The sequence below is a fragment of the Anomalospiza imberbis genome, chromosome 9, assembly GCF_031753505.1.
Source record: "Anomalospiza imberbis isolate Cuckoo-Finch-1a 21T00152 chromosome 9, ASM3175350v1, whole genome shotgun sequence".
NCBI classification, from domain to species: Eukaryota; Metazoa; Chordata; class Aves; order Passeriformes; family Viduidae; genus Anomalospiza; species Anomalospiza imberbis.
In genome coordinates this window covers 30,919,849-30,937,507 of record NC_089689.1, presented here as the reverse complement: position 1 = coordinate 30,937,507, position 17,659 = coordinate 30,919,849, and the positions used below count along the sequence as shown (strand labels likewise).

The following is a 17,659-nucleotide window of genomic DNA, read 5'->3' as shown; positions in this document are numbered from 1 at the left end:
ATCTATCATTGTCCATCATCTATCATTATCCATCATCCATCAGTGTCCATCATCCATCATTGTCCATCATCATCCATCATCATTATCCATCATCCATCATTGTCCATCATCCACTGTCCATCATCACTGTCCATCACTGTCCATCATCCATCATTATCCATCATCATCATCCATCATCATTGTCCATCATTATCCATCATTGTCCATCATTATCCATCATCCCTCAGCAGCCAGAGCCACCTGCTCCTGCAGAGCCAGGATGAGTGCAATGCCAGCAAGGGGAGGTGTCTCTGCCTGAGCCGGGGTCACCCGTGTCACCCCTAGGGCCAGCCTGGCAGTAGGAAGGTGGCCCTGGATCTGGAGTCTCTTCAGGAGCTGGAGGGAAAAACCATCAGGAAAACAGGCACAGGCTGCACCCAGGGATTCTCACCTTGTTGGGAAACAATGGATCACAGGAGACAGGAAAGCCCTGCCTGGCTGCCTATCCCGAGCTTTCAGCAGCTCCAAGGTACAGCTGGAAAAGGACCCCCACGCCCAGCCCAGGCTCGGCTCTGGCAGCAGCCCTGGAAGGGTAAATCCAGCTCCAGCTTCATCAGCTCCCTCAGCACTTGTCAAATTAAGGGCTCTGGTCGGAGCCTCAAAGGCAGAGAGGCTCTGCAGCAGCCAGGGAAGGGAGCTCAGGGAATTGCAGGAGCTGCCATTGCAGGAGATGGAGTTAATGTCTTCTCTGAGGGGGAAATCTGGTGTCGGAGAGGAACAAGGTGATAAAACACAACACAGGGAGCCTGAATCCCCGAGAGGGCAGAGCTGGTGCCTTGGTATCTGCCACTGAACAGAATCCCCAGGGCCTTCATTCCCAGGATAACAGAGCTCATTCCTCACCAGGGAATGAAACAGCTCCATCCACCCACAGACAATCAGGGAACGGCAGGATCAGCTCTGGCCCTCCCCACATCCCCTCGGAGCCCAGTGCTTCTGTTTGCATTTTTCTTTGAGGAATGGATTTAATATGGAGTAAATTGAGTGGAACCTTTGCTGTAAATGCAGGCATTTGTTTCGTGGAGTCTCAGGGGAGTTTCCATTAATAATCCTCAGCCCCATGGCCAAGCTGGAAAGGAATTTGTTTCCGAGGGAAAAGAAGAAAGTCACAGACACATGCAGGGTGGGTTTCAGACACAACAGAAGAAAGGAACTTGAATCAGGGTCTAGGATCAGAAGTGATCAGAGTTTTGCCAGCTGCAAAGTGTCTCTGAACATTTTAGGCCACCGGGCAAGCTGGGACAAGGACAGGCTGCTCCTGCAGGATGGCAGTGCCCAGCCTGGGCTCAATCCTCCCCTGCTCGTGATCCTCCCACCCCCAAACACACCATGGTTCCTGCCAGCTCTCCTGGAGCTCCCCTCCAGCCCAGCCCAGAGTCTGGGGCAGCAAAACTTCTTTTCCAGATTCCTCTTTTCTCCTGAGCAATGCTGAGGTGGAACTGAGCCCCACAAGTGGTCCTTCACCTTCTGCTTTGCTCCATCAGAGGCTGGAGGTGCAAGGAGGGCTCTGGGGGCACTGGACTTCTGCCAGAGAGAGCCTGGAGCTCCTGGTAAGAGCTTCCAGAGAATCCATGCTGGATGCAGGCAGCTGGAATGCAGAGCTGTGGCTGCTGGCAAAGGCTCGGCTCCAGATGAAGCTCCCGGGAATTGCTGCCTGTGCCTCATGTGAGATTTGGTATTAGGAACCAAAGTGAGTCCAAAACAAACCTTTGGAAGAGCCAACAGCATGGATGAAAACCTGGAAAAGTAGGAGACCAGCACAGTTCTCCAAGTTCAGACATTATCTGGGAGAAAGGCAGGGAGCAGAGGCTGAGGGAGCTGTGGCTGCCCCTGGATCCCTGGCAGTGTCCCAGACCAGGCTGGACAGGGCTTGGAGCAGCCTGGGACAGTGGGAGGTGTCCAGGCCATGGCAGGGGTGGCACTGGGGGGGATTTAAGCTCCCTTGTTATTCCTGTCACCTCAGGGAAGGGGGAAGGACAAGGGGAGCTCTCCCCCACCACAGGCAGCACAGAGCCCAGCCTCTGAGGGAAACACACCTTGATCACAAGGAGAGCACAGCACATCCCAAAAGCGACCACAGAAACCCAAGGTCAACAAGCCAGATGTCTGGAAACAAGCAGGAGCAGCTCCACGTGACCTCCTGGGGCACCTCCTTCTTCAGACAAGTGTTTGTTGTGCAATCTCAAATGGAGGTGTCCAGAAACTTTGAATCCAAACTTCCCATTTCCCGATCCAAGATGCTGCAGAAATGAGTTGAGAGCTGGCTCTTTGGATGAAATCCCTCCCCAAAAGCAGCCCATGGGTTTGACATGGAGCTTGGGAACAGAGCACACGGCTTATGGCTGGAATGGCTCTGTTTCTGCTCTTCCCTGTGTGTCCAAGCAAGAGAATTCCTTTTACGTTCATCTGTCCTCTTGGAAGCCTGGAAGAGGAGAGATAAATGATTATAAATGATTAACATCATCTAAATAGAATTCCTTCATTCTGAGAGCCTTTGTGACACACTCCCTTGGGAAATACTCCCAACTGAAATGGAATTCTGCTCTGCTCCTCACAGATCTCGCATTGCTCTTGTGAAACACGAGGCATTAAAAGTCAGCAGTAACAATGTCAATAATGGTGTCCTGGTGAGAACCCAACAAGCAGCTTGGAAATGCAGGCAGACAGGGAAACACTGGGAAAAAACCCACCCTAAGGGGTAAACTTTCCTTCCCAAATCCTGCAGCTGCTCTGGATAAACATCCATCAGGGTGGGATGTGTGTGAAAAATGGGGTTTACAACAGAAGGAAAATGAATTTTCAGTGGTGTTTAAAGAGTTAGAAATGATGGCAGAAAACCTGGGGGGGAAACATCTTTCAGTTCCTGCCCTGCCCCAGCATCCCAGGACCCAGCTGGTGGAATACTGTGGGACACAGGGTGGGATTGCTGGGGTGTCTGTGCAGGGCCAGCAGCTGGACTGGATGATCCCCGTGGGTCCCTCCAACTCTGGGTATTCCATGATTCTGTCAGGCTGCCAGGGTGGGAGCCATGGCTCCAACTCCATTTCCCAACATCCTTACGAAAGACAGGAGAGAACCAATAATTTCCTACTGATTAGATGATAAAAGGGAGATGATAAAAGGGAAGAATAAAAAATTGCATTTGTCAGTCAGCTACTGCACACAGCAGCAGATAAAATAATTACAGAGCACTCATGGGGCTCAGGCTCATTCCAGTGATTCATGGGGATGTTGGGAAGCTGTGCTGGGACTGAAGGGCGTCTGGAGTTTGTGCCTTGGAGTCCACTCAATCCATAAACGTGTGGGATGGGAGCTGTGACTCGCAGCCCTGCTTGGCCCTGCAGCAGCAGCACCCCAACTCCCACGTCCAGGGCCAGTGGCACAGAGAGGGGCAGTGCCAAAGCCCCCAGAGTGGCCCTGGATTGGGAATTGTGAGCTCAGCATTCCTGGATGCCCAGTTCCTCTCCTGGTGACACAGAGGAGAGCAGTGACAGAACTTTCCTGTAAATGAAAGCCGGAGTTACTAAGAACTCTTCTGACTAATGTGGCTCGGTCTTGGCTGGAGGACACAAAGCCTTCATCAAACACAGTGAGAAATGCCAGAGAATGCTCAAATCCAGGGAATGTGAGGCTGGGAGGGAGCAGGCTGACCCCAGCACTCAGAATGCTGGGGCTGGGAGCCAGGCCCTGCCTCAGGCTTAGCTGGGCAGGATTCAAGGCTTAGTGCTGGTCCTTTGTTTCTCAGGGATAAAGATATCCCCGGCCAACACGAGGGATCTGGGCCTCAGCATGGAAACAGAATTGCCCTGGAAGTGCAGTGAATCTGAATCCAATCTGCAACATCAAATCCAAGGAAAAACACATCCTTTGGGTTTCAGAAAGATGGATATGGGAAATACAACCCAGACCTGGGATCAGCCTGGAGCAGGGGCACAGGGTGGCTCCAGGGAAGTGATGAGCCACGAGCAATTGAAACATCCCAGAGGATTCTCTCCTGCTCAGGGGATGGAATCATGGACTATCCTGAGCTGGATCCCACAGGACCATCCAGCCCAGAGGGATGGAATCATGGACTATCCTGAGCTGGATCCCACAGGACCACCCAGCCCAGAGGGATGGAATCATGGACTATCCTGAGCTGGATCCCACAGGACCACCCAGCCCAGAGGGATGGAATCATGGACTATCCTCGGCTGGATCTCACAGGACCACCCAGCCCAGAGGGATGGAATCATGGACTATCCTGAGCTGGATCTCACAGGACCACCCAGTCCAGAGGGATGGAATCATGGACTATCCTGAGCTGGATCTCACAGGACCACCCAGTCCAGAGGCATGGAATCATGGACTATCCTGAGCTGGATCTCACAGGATCACCCAGTCCAGAGGGATGGAATCATGGACTATCCTCGGCTGGATCCCACAGGATCACCCAGCCCAGAGGGATGGAATCGTGGACTATCCTCGGCTGGATCTCACAGGATCACCCAGCCCAGAGGGATGGAATCATGGACTATCCTCGGCTGGATCCCACAGGATCACCCAGTCCAGAGGCATGGAATCATGGACTATCCTGAGCTGGATCCCACAGGATCACCCAGCCCAGAGGGATGGAATCATGGACTATCCTCAGCTGGATCCCACAGGATCACCCAGCCCAGAGGGATGGAATCATGGACTATCCTCGGCTGGATCTCACAGGACCACCCAGTCCAGAGGGATGGAATCATGGACTATCCTCGGCTGGATCCCACAGGATCACCCAGCCCAGAGGGATGGAATCGTGGACTATCCTGAGCTGGATCCCACAGGATCACCCAGCCCAGAGGGATGGAATCATGGACTATCCTCGGCTGGATCCCACAGGACCACCCAGTCCAGAGGGATGGAATCATGGACTATCCTGAGCTGGATCCCACAGGACCACCCAGTCCAGAGGGATGGAATCATGGACTATCCTGAGCTGGATCTCACAGGATCACCCAGCCCAGAGGGATGGAATCATGGACTATCCTGAGCTGGATCCCACAGGACCACCCAGTCCAGAGGGATGGAATCATGGACTATCCTGAGCTGGATCCCACAGGATCACCCAGCCCAGAGGGATGGAATCATGGACTATCCTGAGCTGGATCTCACAGGACCACCCAGTCCAGAGGGATGGAATCATGGACTATCCTGAGCTGGATCCCACAGGATCACCCAGCCCAGAGGGATGGAATCATGGACTATCCTCGGCTGGATCCCACAGGATCACCCAGTCCAAGGCCTGGCCCTGCACAGACACCCCAATGCTGCCACCCTGTGCCTGAGCCTTGTCCAAGCAGTCCCTGAGCTCTGGCAGGTGTGCGAACGGGAGATAAACTCTGCATAATCAGTGTATGAGGAGGTCACTGCATTCTCCCACAGGCTCCCTAAAAAGAGACCAGGTCCTGGCAGGTCCAAGCGCAGAGCCAGCCTCAGTCTGATAGCCCACGAGTCAAGAAACGCATGGAGCAATTCATTGAGAATTTCCCTGCTGGCAGAGGGATCTGTCCTTCCCCCAGATAAATGGGATAGGGGAAATCCAGGGCAGCAGGGGGCGAGGGAGCACAGCAGCTTCCATTCAATGGGAGACGTTCCTGTGACTCAAAGCAGACCCTGCTGCTCCCCACAGACCAAGCATCAGCTCCAGGGCACAGCAAGGGCTGGGCTGCCTGGAAAATCATCTGGAACTGAGGGACTTCCATGGAGGGGCACTGTGAGCTGACCTGGTGTAACCAGGATCCCACCCTCAGGGGAACCAGGGACAGGGGAAGGCACCAGGGACAGGGGAAGGGACCAGGGACAGGGGGCAATGGCTTCACACAGACACAGGGCAGGGTTAGACGGGACATGGGGGAGGAATTGTTCCCTGGCAGGGTGGGCAGGCCCTGGCACAGGTGCCCAGAGCAGCTGGGGCTGCCCCTGGATCCCTGGCAGTGCCCAAGGCCAGGCTGGACACTGGGGCTAGAGCAGCCTGGGACAGTGGGAGGTGTCCCTGCCAGGGCAGGGGTGGCACGGGATGGGCGTTGGGATCCATTCCCTCCCAGAGCAGTCTGGGATGCTGTGGAATGAGGAGGGTTACGTGGGAACACCTTCACTCTGGTTTGGTCAGGATCCAATCCCTCGGTGCAATGAAGGTTATTCTGGGTGTGGCCAGTGCAGAACTGTCCTGCCCCAGCTCCAGCCTTTCCTCAGCTCCATTCCCTCTCTCCTCAGCTCCATTCCCTTTCTCTCTTCAGCTCCATTCCCCCCTCTCTCCTCAGCTCCATCCCCTCTCTCTCCTCAGCTCCATTCCCCCTCTCTCTCCTCAGCTCCATTCCCCCTCTCTCTCCTCAGCTCCATTCCCCCCTCTCCCCTCAGCTCCATTCCCTCTCCCCTCAGCTCCATTCCCCCTCTCTCCTCAGCTCCATTCCCTTTCTCTCCTCAGTTCCATCCCCTCCTGCCTTCCCACAGGAGAATTCCAGCAGCTCCAGGGTCACTCCCATGCCCTGATTTTGAACACAAGGAGCAAGTGCACAGGGGAATAAATGCAAGGAAAGGAAAAGTGTGTTTTAATTAAAAGTATTCCAATCATTCCCACAGCACATGATTTTTTCCAATGACAAAGATTCCTCTTTAGGAAGTTATTATTTGCCAGGTGTTGGATTTCACTTCATCTTCAATGTTGCACAAGCATCAAGAGAAGGAAAAGCTTTTAAGCAAATCTCCAGCCTAATTAAAATAAATCTAAGTTCAACCAAGTTTTTGAGCCGAGCTGAAGGGTGAGAAGAGAATGACCTGAGAGCAGTAGCAGGAAGCAGCCCCTGTGCCCCAAGCCCTGCAGGAGCAGGAGGAACACTGAGCTCTGCTGGCAAAGCAAAGGCAAAGCAAGAGTGGTTTGGTTTCCGTGTCCTCGTCCACAGCCATGTCCAGTTCCAAGTTCCTTCTTGAGCCTCAAGGTTTATGCAAACTGCAGGAAGGAAAGGGAGGATCATTGTGCTCTGCCCCTCTATCAGCCACACATTTAATTCTCCTTTTTATAAACTGAAGTCACATTTTAGCATTTGATTTTTCTGAATCCCTGGGGAACTGTGCCTGGCACACCCCAGCTGCCCCTGAATCCCTGGGGAACTGTGCCTGGCACAGCCCAGCTGCCCCTGAATCCCTGGGGAACTGTGCCTGGCACACCCCAGCTGCCCCTGAATCCCTGGGGAACTGTGCCTGGCACAGCCCAGCTGCCCCTGAATCCCTGGGGAACTGTGCCTGGCACAGCCCAGCTGCCCCTGAATCCCTGGGGAACTGTGCCTGGCACACCCCAGCTGCTCCTGAATCCCTGGGGAACTGTGCCTGGCACACCCCACTGCTCCTGAATCCCTGGGGAACTGTGCCTGGCACACCCCAGCTGCCCCTGAATCCCTGGGGAACTGTGCCTGGCACAGCCCAGCTGCCCCTGAATCCCTGGGGAACTGTGCCTGGCACACCCCAGCTGCCCCTGAATCCCTGGGGAACTGTGCCTGGCACAGCCCAGCTGCCCCTGAATCCCTGGGGAACTGTGCCTGGCACAGCCCAGCTGCCCCTGAATCCCTGGGGAACTGTGCCTGGCACAGCCCAGCTGCCCCTGAATCCCTGGGGAACTGTGCCTGGCACAGCCCAGCTGCCCCTGAATCCCTGGGGAACTGTGCCTGGCACACCCCAGCTGCCCCTGAATCCCTGGGGAACTGTGCCTGGCACAGCCCAGCTGCTCCTGAATCCCTGGGGAACTGTGCCTGGCACAGCCCAGCTGCCCCTGAATCCCTGGGGAACTGTGCCTGGCACACCCCAGCTGCCCCTGAATCCCTGGGGAACTGTGCCTGGCACACCCCAGCTGCCCCTGAATCCCTGGGGAACTGTGCCTGGCACACCCCAGCTGCCCCTGAATCCCTGGGGAACTGTGCCTGGCACACCCCAGCTGCTCCTGAATCCCTGGGGAACTGTGCCTGGCACACCCCAGCTGCCCCTGAATCCCTGGGGAACTGTGCCTGGCACACCCCAGCTGCTCCTGAATCCCTGGGGAACTGTGCCTGGCACAGCCCAGCTGCCCCTGAATCCCTGGGGAACTGTGCCTGGCACACCCCAGCTGCTCCTGAATCCCTGGGGAACTGTGCCTGGCACAGCCCAGCTGCTCCTGAATCCCTGGGGAACTGTGCCTGGCACACCCCAGCTGCCCCTGAATCCCTGGGGAACTGTGCCTGGCACACCCCAGCTGCTCCTGAATCCCTGGGGAACTGTGCCTGGCACACCCCAGCTGCCCCTGAATCCCTGGGGAACTGTGCCTGGCACACCCCAGCTGCCCCTGAATCCCTGGGGAACTGTGCCTGGCACACCCCAGCTGCCCCTGAATCCCTGGGGAACTGTGCCTGGCACACCCCAGCTGCCCCTGAATCCCTGGGGAACTGTGCCTGGCACAGCCCAGCTGCCCCTGAATCCCTGGGGAACTGTGCCTGGCACAGCCCAGCTGCCCCTGAATCCCTGGGGAACTGTGCCTGGCACAGCCCAGCTGCCCCTGAATCCCTAGGGAACTGCCTGGCACAGCCCAGCTGCTCCTGAATCCCTGGGGAACTGTGCCTGGCACAGCCCAGCTGCCCCTGAATCCCTGGGGAACTGTGCCTGGCACAGCCCAGCTGCCCCTGAATCCCTGGGGAACTGTGCCTGGCACAGCCCAGCTGCCCCTGAATCCCTGGGGAACTGTGCCTGGCACAGCCCAGCTGCCCCTGAATCCCTGGGGAACTGTGCCTGGCACAGCCCAGCTGCCCCTGAATCCCTGGGGAACTGTGCCTGGCACAGCCCAGCTGCCCCTGAATCCCTGGGGAACTGTGCCTGGCACAGCCCAGCTGCCCCTGAATCCCTGGGGAACTGTGCCTGGCAGGGCTGCAATCAGGGAAGCTTTCCATGCCCAGCCCAGGGCCCATCAGGAGGAGCTGGAGGCTCAGCCCCTGGGCAAGGCTGGCTGGGGATCCTTGTTGGAGGGGAGCTCCCCACTCACCGCAGCCTCCAGGGCCCGGTCCAGGTCTGCCTTCAAATCCTCCTCATCCTCCAGCCCCACCGAGAGGCGGATCAAGGTGTCACTGATTCCCAGCTCTTCCTTTATCTTCTCAGGCACTGAGGCGTGGGTCATGGTGGCCCTGCAAGGACAAAAACCATCTTTATCCCAAGAATTTGGGAGTTTTACTGGTAAAACCAGCCTGGCTGGTTCCCTGCCAGCACCCCCGGAATGGCAGCAGGCTCTGACACCTCCTCTGTGCCACCTGTGTGACCCCAGGGATGCAAAGAGCTCCTGGCAGCCGTTCCTGGAAATGGTGGGAATGCTGACAAGTCAGGGAGTTGCATCTCCAGGCTGTATTTCCAAGACACAAATGATTAACAAGAAGTGGATACTTTAAAATCTGGACCTGACGAAGGAGAAAATCCTGATCCTCTTCCTTCCAGAGCTGTTCTTTTATTCCACAGAAGCTCTGTAAGCTCTGCATGTGGGGAATGTGCAACCTCCAGTATAAAATCTCCTGGTTCCATTCCTGGTTCCTCAGATCCCTTCTCAAACTGTCCTAAAGAACTCTGGAGGGTTTATTCTCTCCAGCCACAGAGCACACAGGCAAGAAGGGATTTCCCCATGTGCCCAGTCACCGGCACCAGTTCCTTCCAGCTGCTGGAGGGGTTCAAGTTTTGCTGTGAAATCATGAAGTGAAATGATTTAACATTTAAATAGAGTCACTAATTTCCACGGACCTTTTCAAAAAGCAAACTGGTTTTGAGTAAAATAATGCAATTCCATGAAGATGCTGTTCTGAGCAGTTTAAAACGCCCCAGGAGGCCCTGCCAGGGACCAGAGGCAGCTGGGTGCACACAGTGACCCCGGGCATTCCTCAATCCAAGCTGCTCCTCATCCCAACACTGCAGCTTCTGGGATTGTCTTCATGGACGCCAGCTGGGCCTCAGCTCTCCAGGCAAAACTCCTCTGTCTCTGCACTCTCACAGAATTCCCTCCCTCTGGAATCTCCCCTGGCTTTGTGCTGCACAACTGTCCCTGAGTTTTGCTACAGGCAAAACAGCAAAACAGCGTTGGGGGCTGGGAAACTCTGGGAATTTTGTGGTGCTCTGCAGCTTTTTGAGGCTCTGAGGATGGGAGGATGAACTTACGGATGCTCTGCCAGGCTCTCGTAGGCACCCAGATTATAAGCCAGGGTGAACACCTAGGGGAGAAAGGGAAGGCAGTTATGGATTCATGGAAAGAGAGCTCACAGAATCAGGGAATATCCTGAGTTGGAAGTGCTCACAGGGATCATTGATCCAACCCCTGGCCCTGCACAGACACCCCAACAATCCCACCCTGAGCATCCCTGGCAGAGCTGTCCAAACCCTCCTGGAGCTCCATCAGCTTTGGGGCTGGGACCTTGTCAAGGACATTGAGGAAAAATGGAAAGTTTAGGCACTTTATTCCCCCCAAGTTTTTCTATAATAACTTTCATATTATAAACTGTATTAGCTGCAATTAGGGAATAATTTGCACAACTGGCAGGTAAGAGCTAAGATTGGAAACAGACTCATCCTGCCCCTGGATCCCTGGGAGTGTCCTTGGTTGGACCCAGCCAGGCACTCGCAGAGCCAGGGGCTCCCTCTGTGCCCCACGAGTGCCTTTCCCTCCTGAGGGCACCCTGCAATGTTCCAGCAGAGCTGCACCAGCCCCAGCTCCCCAGCCCTGCGGAAAGCCCTTTGCCAGAGCAGCTCCTGGGCTCAGCTGGACACGCCTCACCCTGGGAGCAAACAAACAAACAAACACTTCCAAGGGGCTGAGGCGTCCCTTCCTTCCCTCTCATTAACCCCATGGACAAATTATCCCTGATTTAGAGTGGGGCACAGCCAAAGGACTTGGCAAGAAAAGGCACTTCACCCTCCCCTCAGCAGGGCAATTTCAGCTCCCTCTGAGGGTGATTTTATTGCCTTTACCTCCAGGTTCTTGAGAAAGGCAAGGGCATTTTCTTTTGTCCCTTTGATGTAGAAGCTGATGACTCCTGAAACACCCGTGCACTGCCTCTTCATCACCTCGTGCTGAGGGTGGGAAGGCAGCCCTGGAATGGGGAGAGTTGGGAGAATTCCCCGTGAATTCCAGGGCACAGCTGGGCACCCAGCCCCAGTCACGGGGCACCGCAGCTCCCAAATCCCTGCCCTGGGATGCTTCCAAATCCCTGCCCACCCACCTGGGTAAATGACCTTCTTCACCCGGCGATGGTTTTCCAGGAACTCGGCCACAGCCAGGCCGTTCTGGAAGTGCAGCTTCATCCGGATGTGCAGAGTCTTGAGCCCCCGGTTGCACATGTAACAGTCAAATGGGGAGGGGACAGCTCCCAGGCCTAGGAGGGAATGGGAACAGAATTCCACAGAATCCCACAGCAACGTTTGTGTTCTGCATTCAGCAAAGCCAAACACATCCTCATCTCCAGCATTTCTGAGGTTGGAACACGTGGGAGGACACCCGAGGCAATCTCTGTTCCTCATCTCCCACATTGGGGAGCCAATTAATGAGGCCAATTAACAGGCTCAGGCCTCAAGGGTTACATTCATTGGGCACAATGCACCTTCACTGCAGAGGGCAGAGCCATGGACAGGAATTTATTCCTGGCAATGAAGAGGCTGGAAAATTGCTGGAATCATCGGAGATAAGAAAATTCTGCACCGGGCACATCCTGATGGGTGAGGGAGTTCCAAACCCCCCAGACTGCAGGGGGCACCTCAGTGGGTTCAGGATGGGCCCCAGTGCTCTGCTGAGCGCTTGGGAAGTGGAGATCAACGTCTCTCATTTTATTGTCCTTTTACTTGTTGGAGGCTTTTTTAAATTGAACTTTTTTCAGTTCTGCCCATTAAAGTCACATTCCCAGGCAGATTTCCCACTCGTGTGCATGCCCACCCTCCCCAGCAGGAGCTGTGGATGTGAACAGGATTCCTGTCAGGAATTCCCTGTCTGGACTTACGAGACTGCAGGTATTTGAGCCTCTCATAGAGATCATCCCGGTTTACAGAGACCAGGCCCATGAGGACATCGCAGTGCCCTACAAATGACAGGGGACAAGAATGGGATCAGCCACTCCAGGCTCCTGCCACAAGCCCCCAAGTGTAAATAAAACCCCCGGGACACCTCCCACCATCCCAGGCTGCTCCAAGCCCCAGTGTCCAACCTGGCCAGGGATCCAGGGGCCTCCCCACCCTCCCAGCCAGGAATTCCTTCCCAATCTCCCTCCATCCCTGCCCCAAGGATGTGCTGAACTCTCAGACTCACCATTGATGTATTTGGTTGCAGAAGACATACAGATATCAGCCCCCAGGGACAAAGGACGCTGAAAGGAAAGGAAAATAACGTCATAATTCAAGTTTGGCTGCACTCGGGTTCATTCCCAGCCATTCCAAAGGGCTCTGAGCTCACACAGGAAAAACGAGTGGAGAAACAAACACAAAAACCTGAGGGTGACAACAGAACATGTGCTAAAAGCAGCAGTACAGGGAAGCACTCTGAATTCAAGGTAAGCACAAGAAAATGGGATTTAAAAGCACTGCTCCAACTCCCACAGGCTCCAGGGAGAGAAGAGACTGAGCACATCCAACAGCCACTGCAGAGCTGGGAAAAAATGGCTCTACTGCTCGGCTGAGGCAGGGACAAATCCTGGCATTGACCCCACAAAGTGCATTTCCATGGGAAAGGAAGGACTCAGACCGCAAAGCAAAAGAACTGCTTTGCTTTCCAGGTGCTGCAGATCCTGCCCTGGAGGAGCTGAGAACACGAGGAAAGGAGGTTCCTTTGGCAGCTCCCTCTCCCCTCAGCTCCCAGCTCTCTGCCCAGGAGCCTCCTGAAGCGAGACAAACCAGGAGGTGGATGGGCAAGAGGTGCTGAGCAGTGCCAGATTTTTAATCAATCACTAATTAGGGCACTTTGCACATGGTATCAGCACATTCTAAAGAGTGAGGGGCATCACTGTTAAAATGGAACAAAGTGGGCAGATTCTAGCCCACAGTAAGATCAACAATGATTAGAAGTTCATTATTCTGAAGCATTTGTAAAACTTAAAACAATCTCATTTCATGTCTTCCAGTTATCAATACAGGAAAGTTCTGGTAGTTGTTATGAAGGAAGTTATAAACTTCTGAGTCATATATTCAGTAAAATACTGAAGAAAAAGGTCAACTGGATGTCTCCAGGAAAGACTGGACAAAGTTTGCTTGGTTTAAGCTTTTCTTCCTACTGTTTTCTACCTACTGTTTTTTACCTTTGCGGCTCAGAACAGCCCATGAACAGCATCTACAGAAGAACTGATGTAAAAAGGCCAAAGTGAGGGAACACTTTTTAACTGTCCTGATTTCCATCAGGAAGAACAGAATTCCATCATTCCTGAAGGACAGACACCCCTGCCCCCTTCACTGGTGCACCAGCAGCAGCGCCTGGGCTGGGGCTGAACCAGAGCAGGTCATTTTACAATGCAGAGACCAAAACTGCAGTTCCTTGGTGGTGCTTCCCTTCCCAACAGGGATCTCCAGCCCCACTGAGACAGGTGACAGTCCTGTAATTTCCCCACACACCTGGAAATATGGAGACATCAAGCTGTTGTCCACTGCCACCAGCACATTTGGGAACCCGTGTGCCACATCTGAACAGGCTTTGATGTCGATCACCTTCAGCATGGGGTTCGTGGGGGTCTCGAGCCAAACCAGCTGCACAAACCCAAAAACACTGCAGGTCAGAGTTGCCAGTGCTGGGCTGAGTCCCAGGGGCTCTGGGGGTTCAGTGGTGGCAGCTCCCCGTGGGGTTTGTGCAGTGGGGACGGGCAGTGGCCCTGCCAGAGCCAGGGGAGGCTCCGGCTGGTTCCTCCAGGCTCAGGGAGGTTTCCCTGGGCTGGGCTTGTGCCACCCCAGTGCATCCCAGCTGGAGAAGGCCTCACACAGCCAGGACAGAGCCTTTCCCAAAGCCTTTCCCAGCACACTTCCCTTCCCCTGGAGCAGGGGATCACCCAGCAGTGCCACGGAGCACCCCCGGCTCCGCGCTCGGCGTTCCCTCTGCTCTTCCTCACCTTTTCCCTTTTCTTTCCTCCCTCTCCAGGGCTCTTGGTCACTTGTTCAATTGCATGTTTCAGCTTTTTTAGGTCTGTGCAGTCAACATAATCCACTTTGATATTATAATCCTTATATAGTTTGTCAAATAATTCCCTCGTGCCTAAAAAGAAACAAAAATCACAAAATGAAACAACTTCTGTAATGTTCATTCCCTGCTCTCCAGCCTCCTGCACCATGCAGGGACAGTCAGGAGGGCACAGCTTTATGCTGCACACCAGAAATGGCACATTTATATTTTCCTTATTTATACAAAGTTTAAAGATTGTTGTGGGTTTAATGATCATGAGATAGCAATAATGGGAATATGGGATCAGAGTGATTTAGGAAGTACTTGAAATCAATGTAGGGTTTATGATCAGGAAATTAAACAGAGAAGAATGAAGGGGAAAGCTCCAGCTACTGTTTTCCATCACTCCAATAAAAATGATTCCTTCCTGTCCTTGAAGCCTTTCCCTGGGAAGATCAGGATAATCCAGTAGCAACAGGGGATCAGTGGATGTGCAGCACTCACTACCAGGAAACACTGCCTGCATTAAAAATTTATGGATCTGGCCCGTTTGCCAAGGTGACCCCCAGGGACTCAGTTTTCCATCTGAGCATGAAGGGATGGAACATGGAGGTGGATTCTGCGAGCTGAAGGAAACATCTGAGTGATGTTTGGGTGGTTCTTTTGTGAGAAACCCTTTCTTTATAACAAACCAAGGCAGAGGAGGAATGAAATTCACCCCTGCAGAAAACAGCCCAGGCTGAGGCTGTAAGGAGCAGGGGAAAGTTCCCAGGAGCTGCAGTGAGCTCACCCTGCTGAAGGACTCTGGCAGAGCTGGGTGCACTCTGCCACTGGGCAGTTGTGAGGAAGAGAGGATGGATAAAAACAGGCTTCAAAGGGGAAATTCAGAGTTCCTGAGAGCCACAGACAGGTTTGATCCCCTGCACAAAGAAGGCTGAAGCCACAGAATGCTGTACCCACCTCCATAGACATCATCAGTGCAGATAATTGCATCCCCTGGCTTCAGCAGGTGACAGATGTTCAGAATTGCTGCCATGCCAGAGGAATAAGCCAAGCCTGGAGGAGAAAGGATCATCAGTGTTTGATGTGACACAACAAGTCAGACTTGCCTTGGCCTTTCTCGCTTTGTCTCTGAAAAGAACCTGTTCTGTCACTGCCTCACAGGGAACGCGGAGCCAGTGGAAGCAGGAGATGGATGTGCACAGCACGGAACCAGCACGGACACTGGGACAGACCGGGACAGACTGGGACAGGACTGGGACCAGGGGCTGCCTGCTCCCACTGCCTCCGGTGCTGCTGCACAAGGATGGATCCAGCTCAGCCCAGGCATCAGCCACAGTGAGGAAGCAGGAGAGACACCCAGGGATGGAGCTGGAATTTCCTGAACCAGAAGTGTTGGGCTCTTCCCCACCTTGGAGCTGCTCCTGCCCACAGCCAACAGCCAGAGCCGTGGTCACAGATCCATGGAATGGTTTGGGATGGAGGGACCCCAAAGCCCACCCAGTGCCACCCCTGGCCATGGGCAGGGCCACCTCCCCCTGTCCCAGGCTGCCCCAAGCCCCGTCCAGCCCATGAGGTGCTCACAGTATTTGGCTCCATCAGCAGCAGCCAGGCTTGTCAAACCCGTGCGCTGCTCTCGGTGTTTGGCTCCATCGAGGGCGGTCATAACCTTTTCCAGGACATGCCGGCTTGGGTTCCCAGACCGGGTGTATGCATAACCCTGGGGAGGGAATAGGAAACAAACATCAGAGAGGGCACTGGGAAAGTCTGGGATAACAGCAGTTCTAGGTTCCTTAAAGAGCCCTGGTTGAGGGAATCCAGCTCCTCCCAGAGCAGCAGGAGGGTGTCCTGGCTCAACATCCAGCTGAAGAGGAGCCTCCACGCCTCCCTCGAAAGCCCCGCTCCCGGCCAAACGAGATGCTCGCGTTGGCGCAGGAGCTGCCACGAGGGGAAACATCCGCGCCGGGAGCTGCCTGCCCTGCCCAGGACCTGCCGCCTTCCGTTCCCCCGGCCACAACACGCCGGGGCCGGAGTGGGGCTTGGTGGTCCCACCGTGGCCATACTCACCTTGTTCTTCCCAGGTGCCTCCTGCTTGAAGGTGGCAGAGAGCGTGATGGGCGGCACCACGGCCCAGGAGCTCCACTGCTCGGGCTCCTGGCCGAAGTGGATGGCGCTGGTGGCGAAGTGCTCGAAGGGCGGCAGGTAACCGGTGCACCTCCTGCAGGACATGGCAGCGGCTCTGTGGGACCTGCCCTCAGCGCGGCTGCTTTTATTGGCCCCGCGGGCCCCGCAGGGTGGGGCCCTCACGCCTCCTCATTGGCTGTGGTGCCAGCAGGGCGGGGCCCTCACGCCCTCCCATTGGCTGCCGGCGGGGTGGGGCCTGCCCTGCACAGCCAGCGCCCACTCACTGGGGGGCGCCGCGCGCTGCGGGGCCGCTCCCGGAGCCTTCCCGGGCAGGAACCGGGAATCATCCGGCAGCACCGCAACAAGCCAACTGAACGGGCAACAGGCCAGTGTGTTCTGGGGTCCTGGTGCTGTTTTATCTTCCCTACCCTCCAGTGATTCCCACTCGGTGACCAGCAGCGTGGCATGCTGGGCTGGTGAAACAGAGAAGAGCCCTTAAACCTGGGAATGGGCTCCCCCTGCCATTCCAGACACTGCCCGCGTCCAGCCCGCATCGCAGCGTCAGCCTGGCGGTGCTCCCATCACAGCCCCTGTAAACACGCCGAAGCCACCAATTAGGTGGGTACGTGCCATACCCAAACCCAGCCTTAGGACAGAGCGAGGTGAAGCCAGCAGAGATGCGACCTTCAGTGCACAATTATTCAGAGGTGGGGCAGCAGCCTTAAACCCTGGGGAGATCCCCAGCAGGGCAGCACTAATGCATAGTCCCATAAATCATGTCTGAGGGATGGCCTGGGGTGTTCTCCCTGGCCATCCCAAACACACATGCCAAGCACCAGCATCAGCCTATTAGTGCTCTTCAGAGCCTAATTGATGCAGCCCTCAAATGAGCCAACAACAATCAGGGAGAAAATTCTCCAAAGCACATCAACAACAACAACAACAGGTTGTTGTTGTTGATGCAGTTGTTGATGGAACCGAATCAACAACAACAGGCTCCCGGGAGGAGCAGTAACCCTTTTCCTCCCCAATAGCAGGAGTGAAAAACTGAATAAAATCCAGATGGCATCTGGGCCTGCCAGTCCAGCAGGTAGAAGCTCATCAGCCTTGTGCTCCACTTGTTGACAGGTGTGGGACAAAACACAAAATCGGTGCTCGGTGGATTTGTCCTTCCTTTCAATGGGGCAACCCATCCAGGCAATCCTCCCCATAGGTCGGTTTTATTTTTCCTTTTCAGAAACTAATGCTGGGAATGATGCTGACACATCTCCACTGAAGATGAAGTTCTCCTCACAGAAGAAATCAGCAGCAGCATGAGCCTGACTGGACACGAGCATCACCAAGGCCGACCTCTGG

General features: G+C 54.9%; 1 protein-coding gene across 1 annotated transcript; it reads right to left on the bottom strand.

Moving 5' to 3' along the window:
* Positions 1-169: 169 nt before the first annotated feature.
* On the bottom strand, positions 170-16,431 carry LOC137478889 (cystathionine gamma-lyase-like). Its single transcript, XM_068199049.1, has 12 exons — positions 16,247-16,431; positions 15,803-15,899; positions 15,140-15,235; positions 14,165-14,272; positions 13,642-13,775; positions 12,350-12,407; positions 12,045-12,122; positions 11,274-11,426; positions 11,023-11,144; positions 10,216-10,268; positions 9,065-9,203; positions 170-2,461 (listed from the first exon to the last, which is right to left on the bottom strand). Exons 1-12 carry the CDS (start codon positions 16,406-16,408, stop codon positions 2,222-2,224), a joined length of 1,440 nt encoding a protein of 479 aa, XP_068055150.1. The 5' UTR covers positions 16,409-16,431; the 3' UTR covers positions 170-2,221.
* Positions 16,432-17,659: the final 1,228 nt, after the last annotated feature.

Coding starts and splice junctions, on each gene's coding strand:
- LOC137478889 (XM_068199049.1), bottom strand. CDS start 16,408: ATGTCCTGCAGGAGGTGCACCGGTTACCTGCCGCCCTTCGAGCACTTC. Junction 14,273..15,139: donor CACTGATGATGTCTATGGAG/GTGGGTACAGCA, acceptor GTTTCTTTTTAG/GCACGAGGGAATTATTTGAC. Junction 12,123..12,349: donor TGCAACCAAATACATCAATG/GTGAGTCTGAGA, acceptor TGTCATTTGTAG/GGCACTGCGATGTCCTCATG.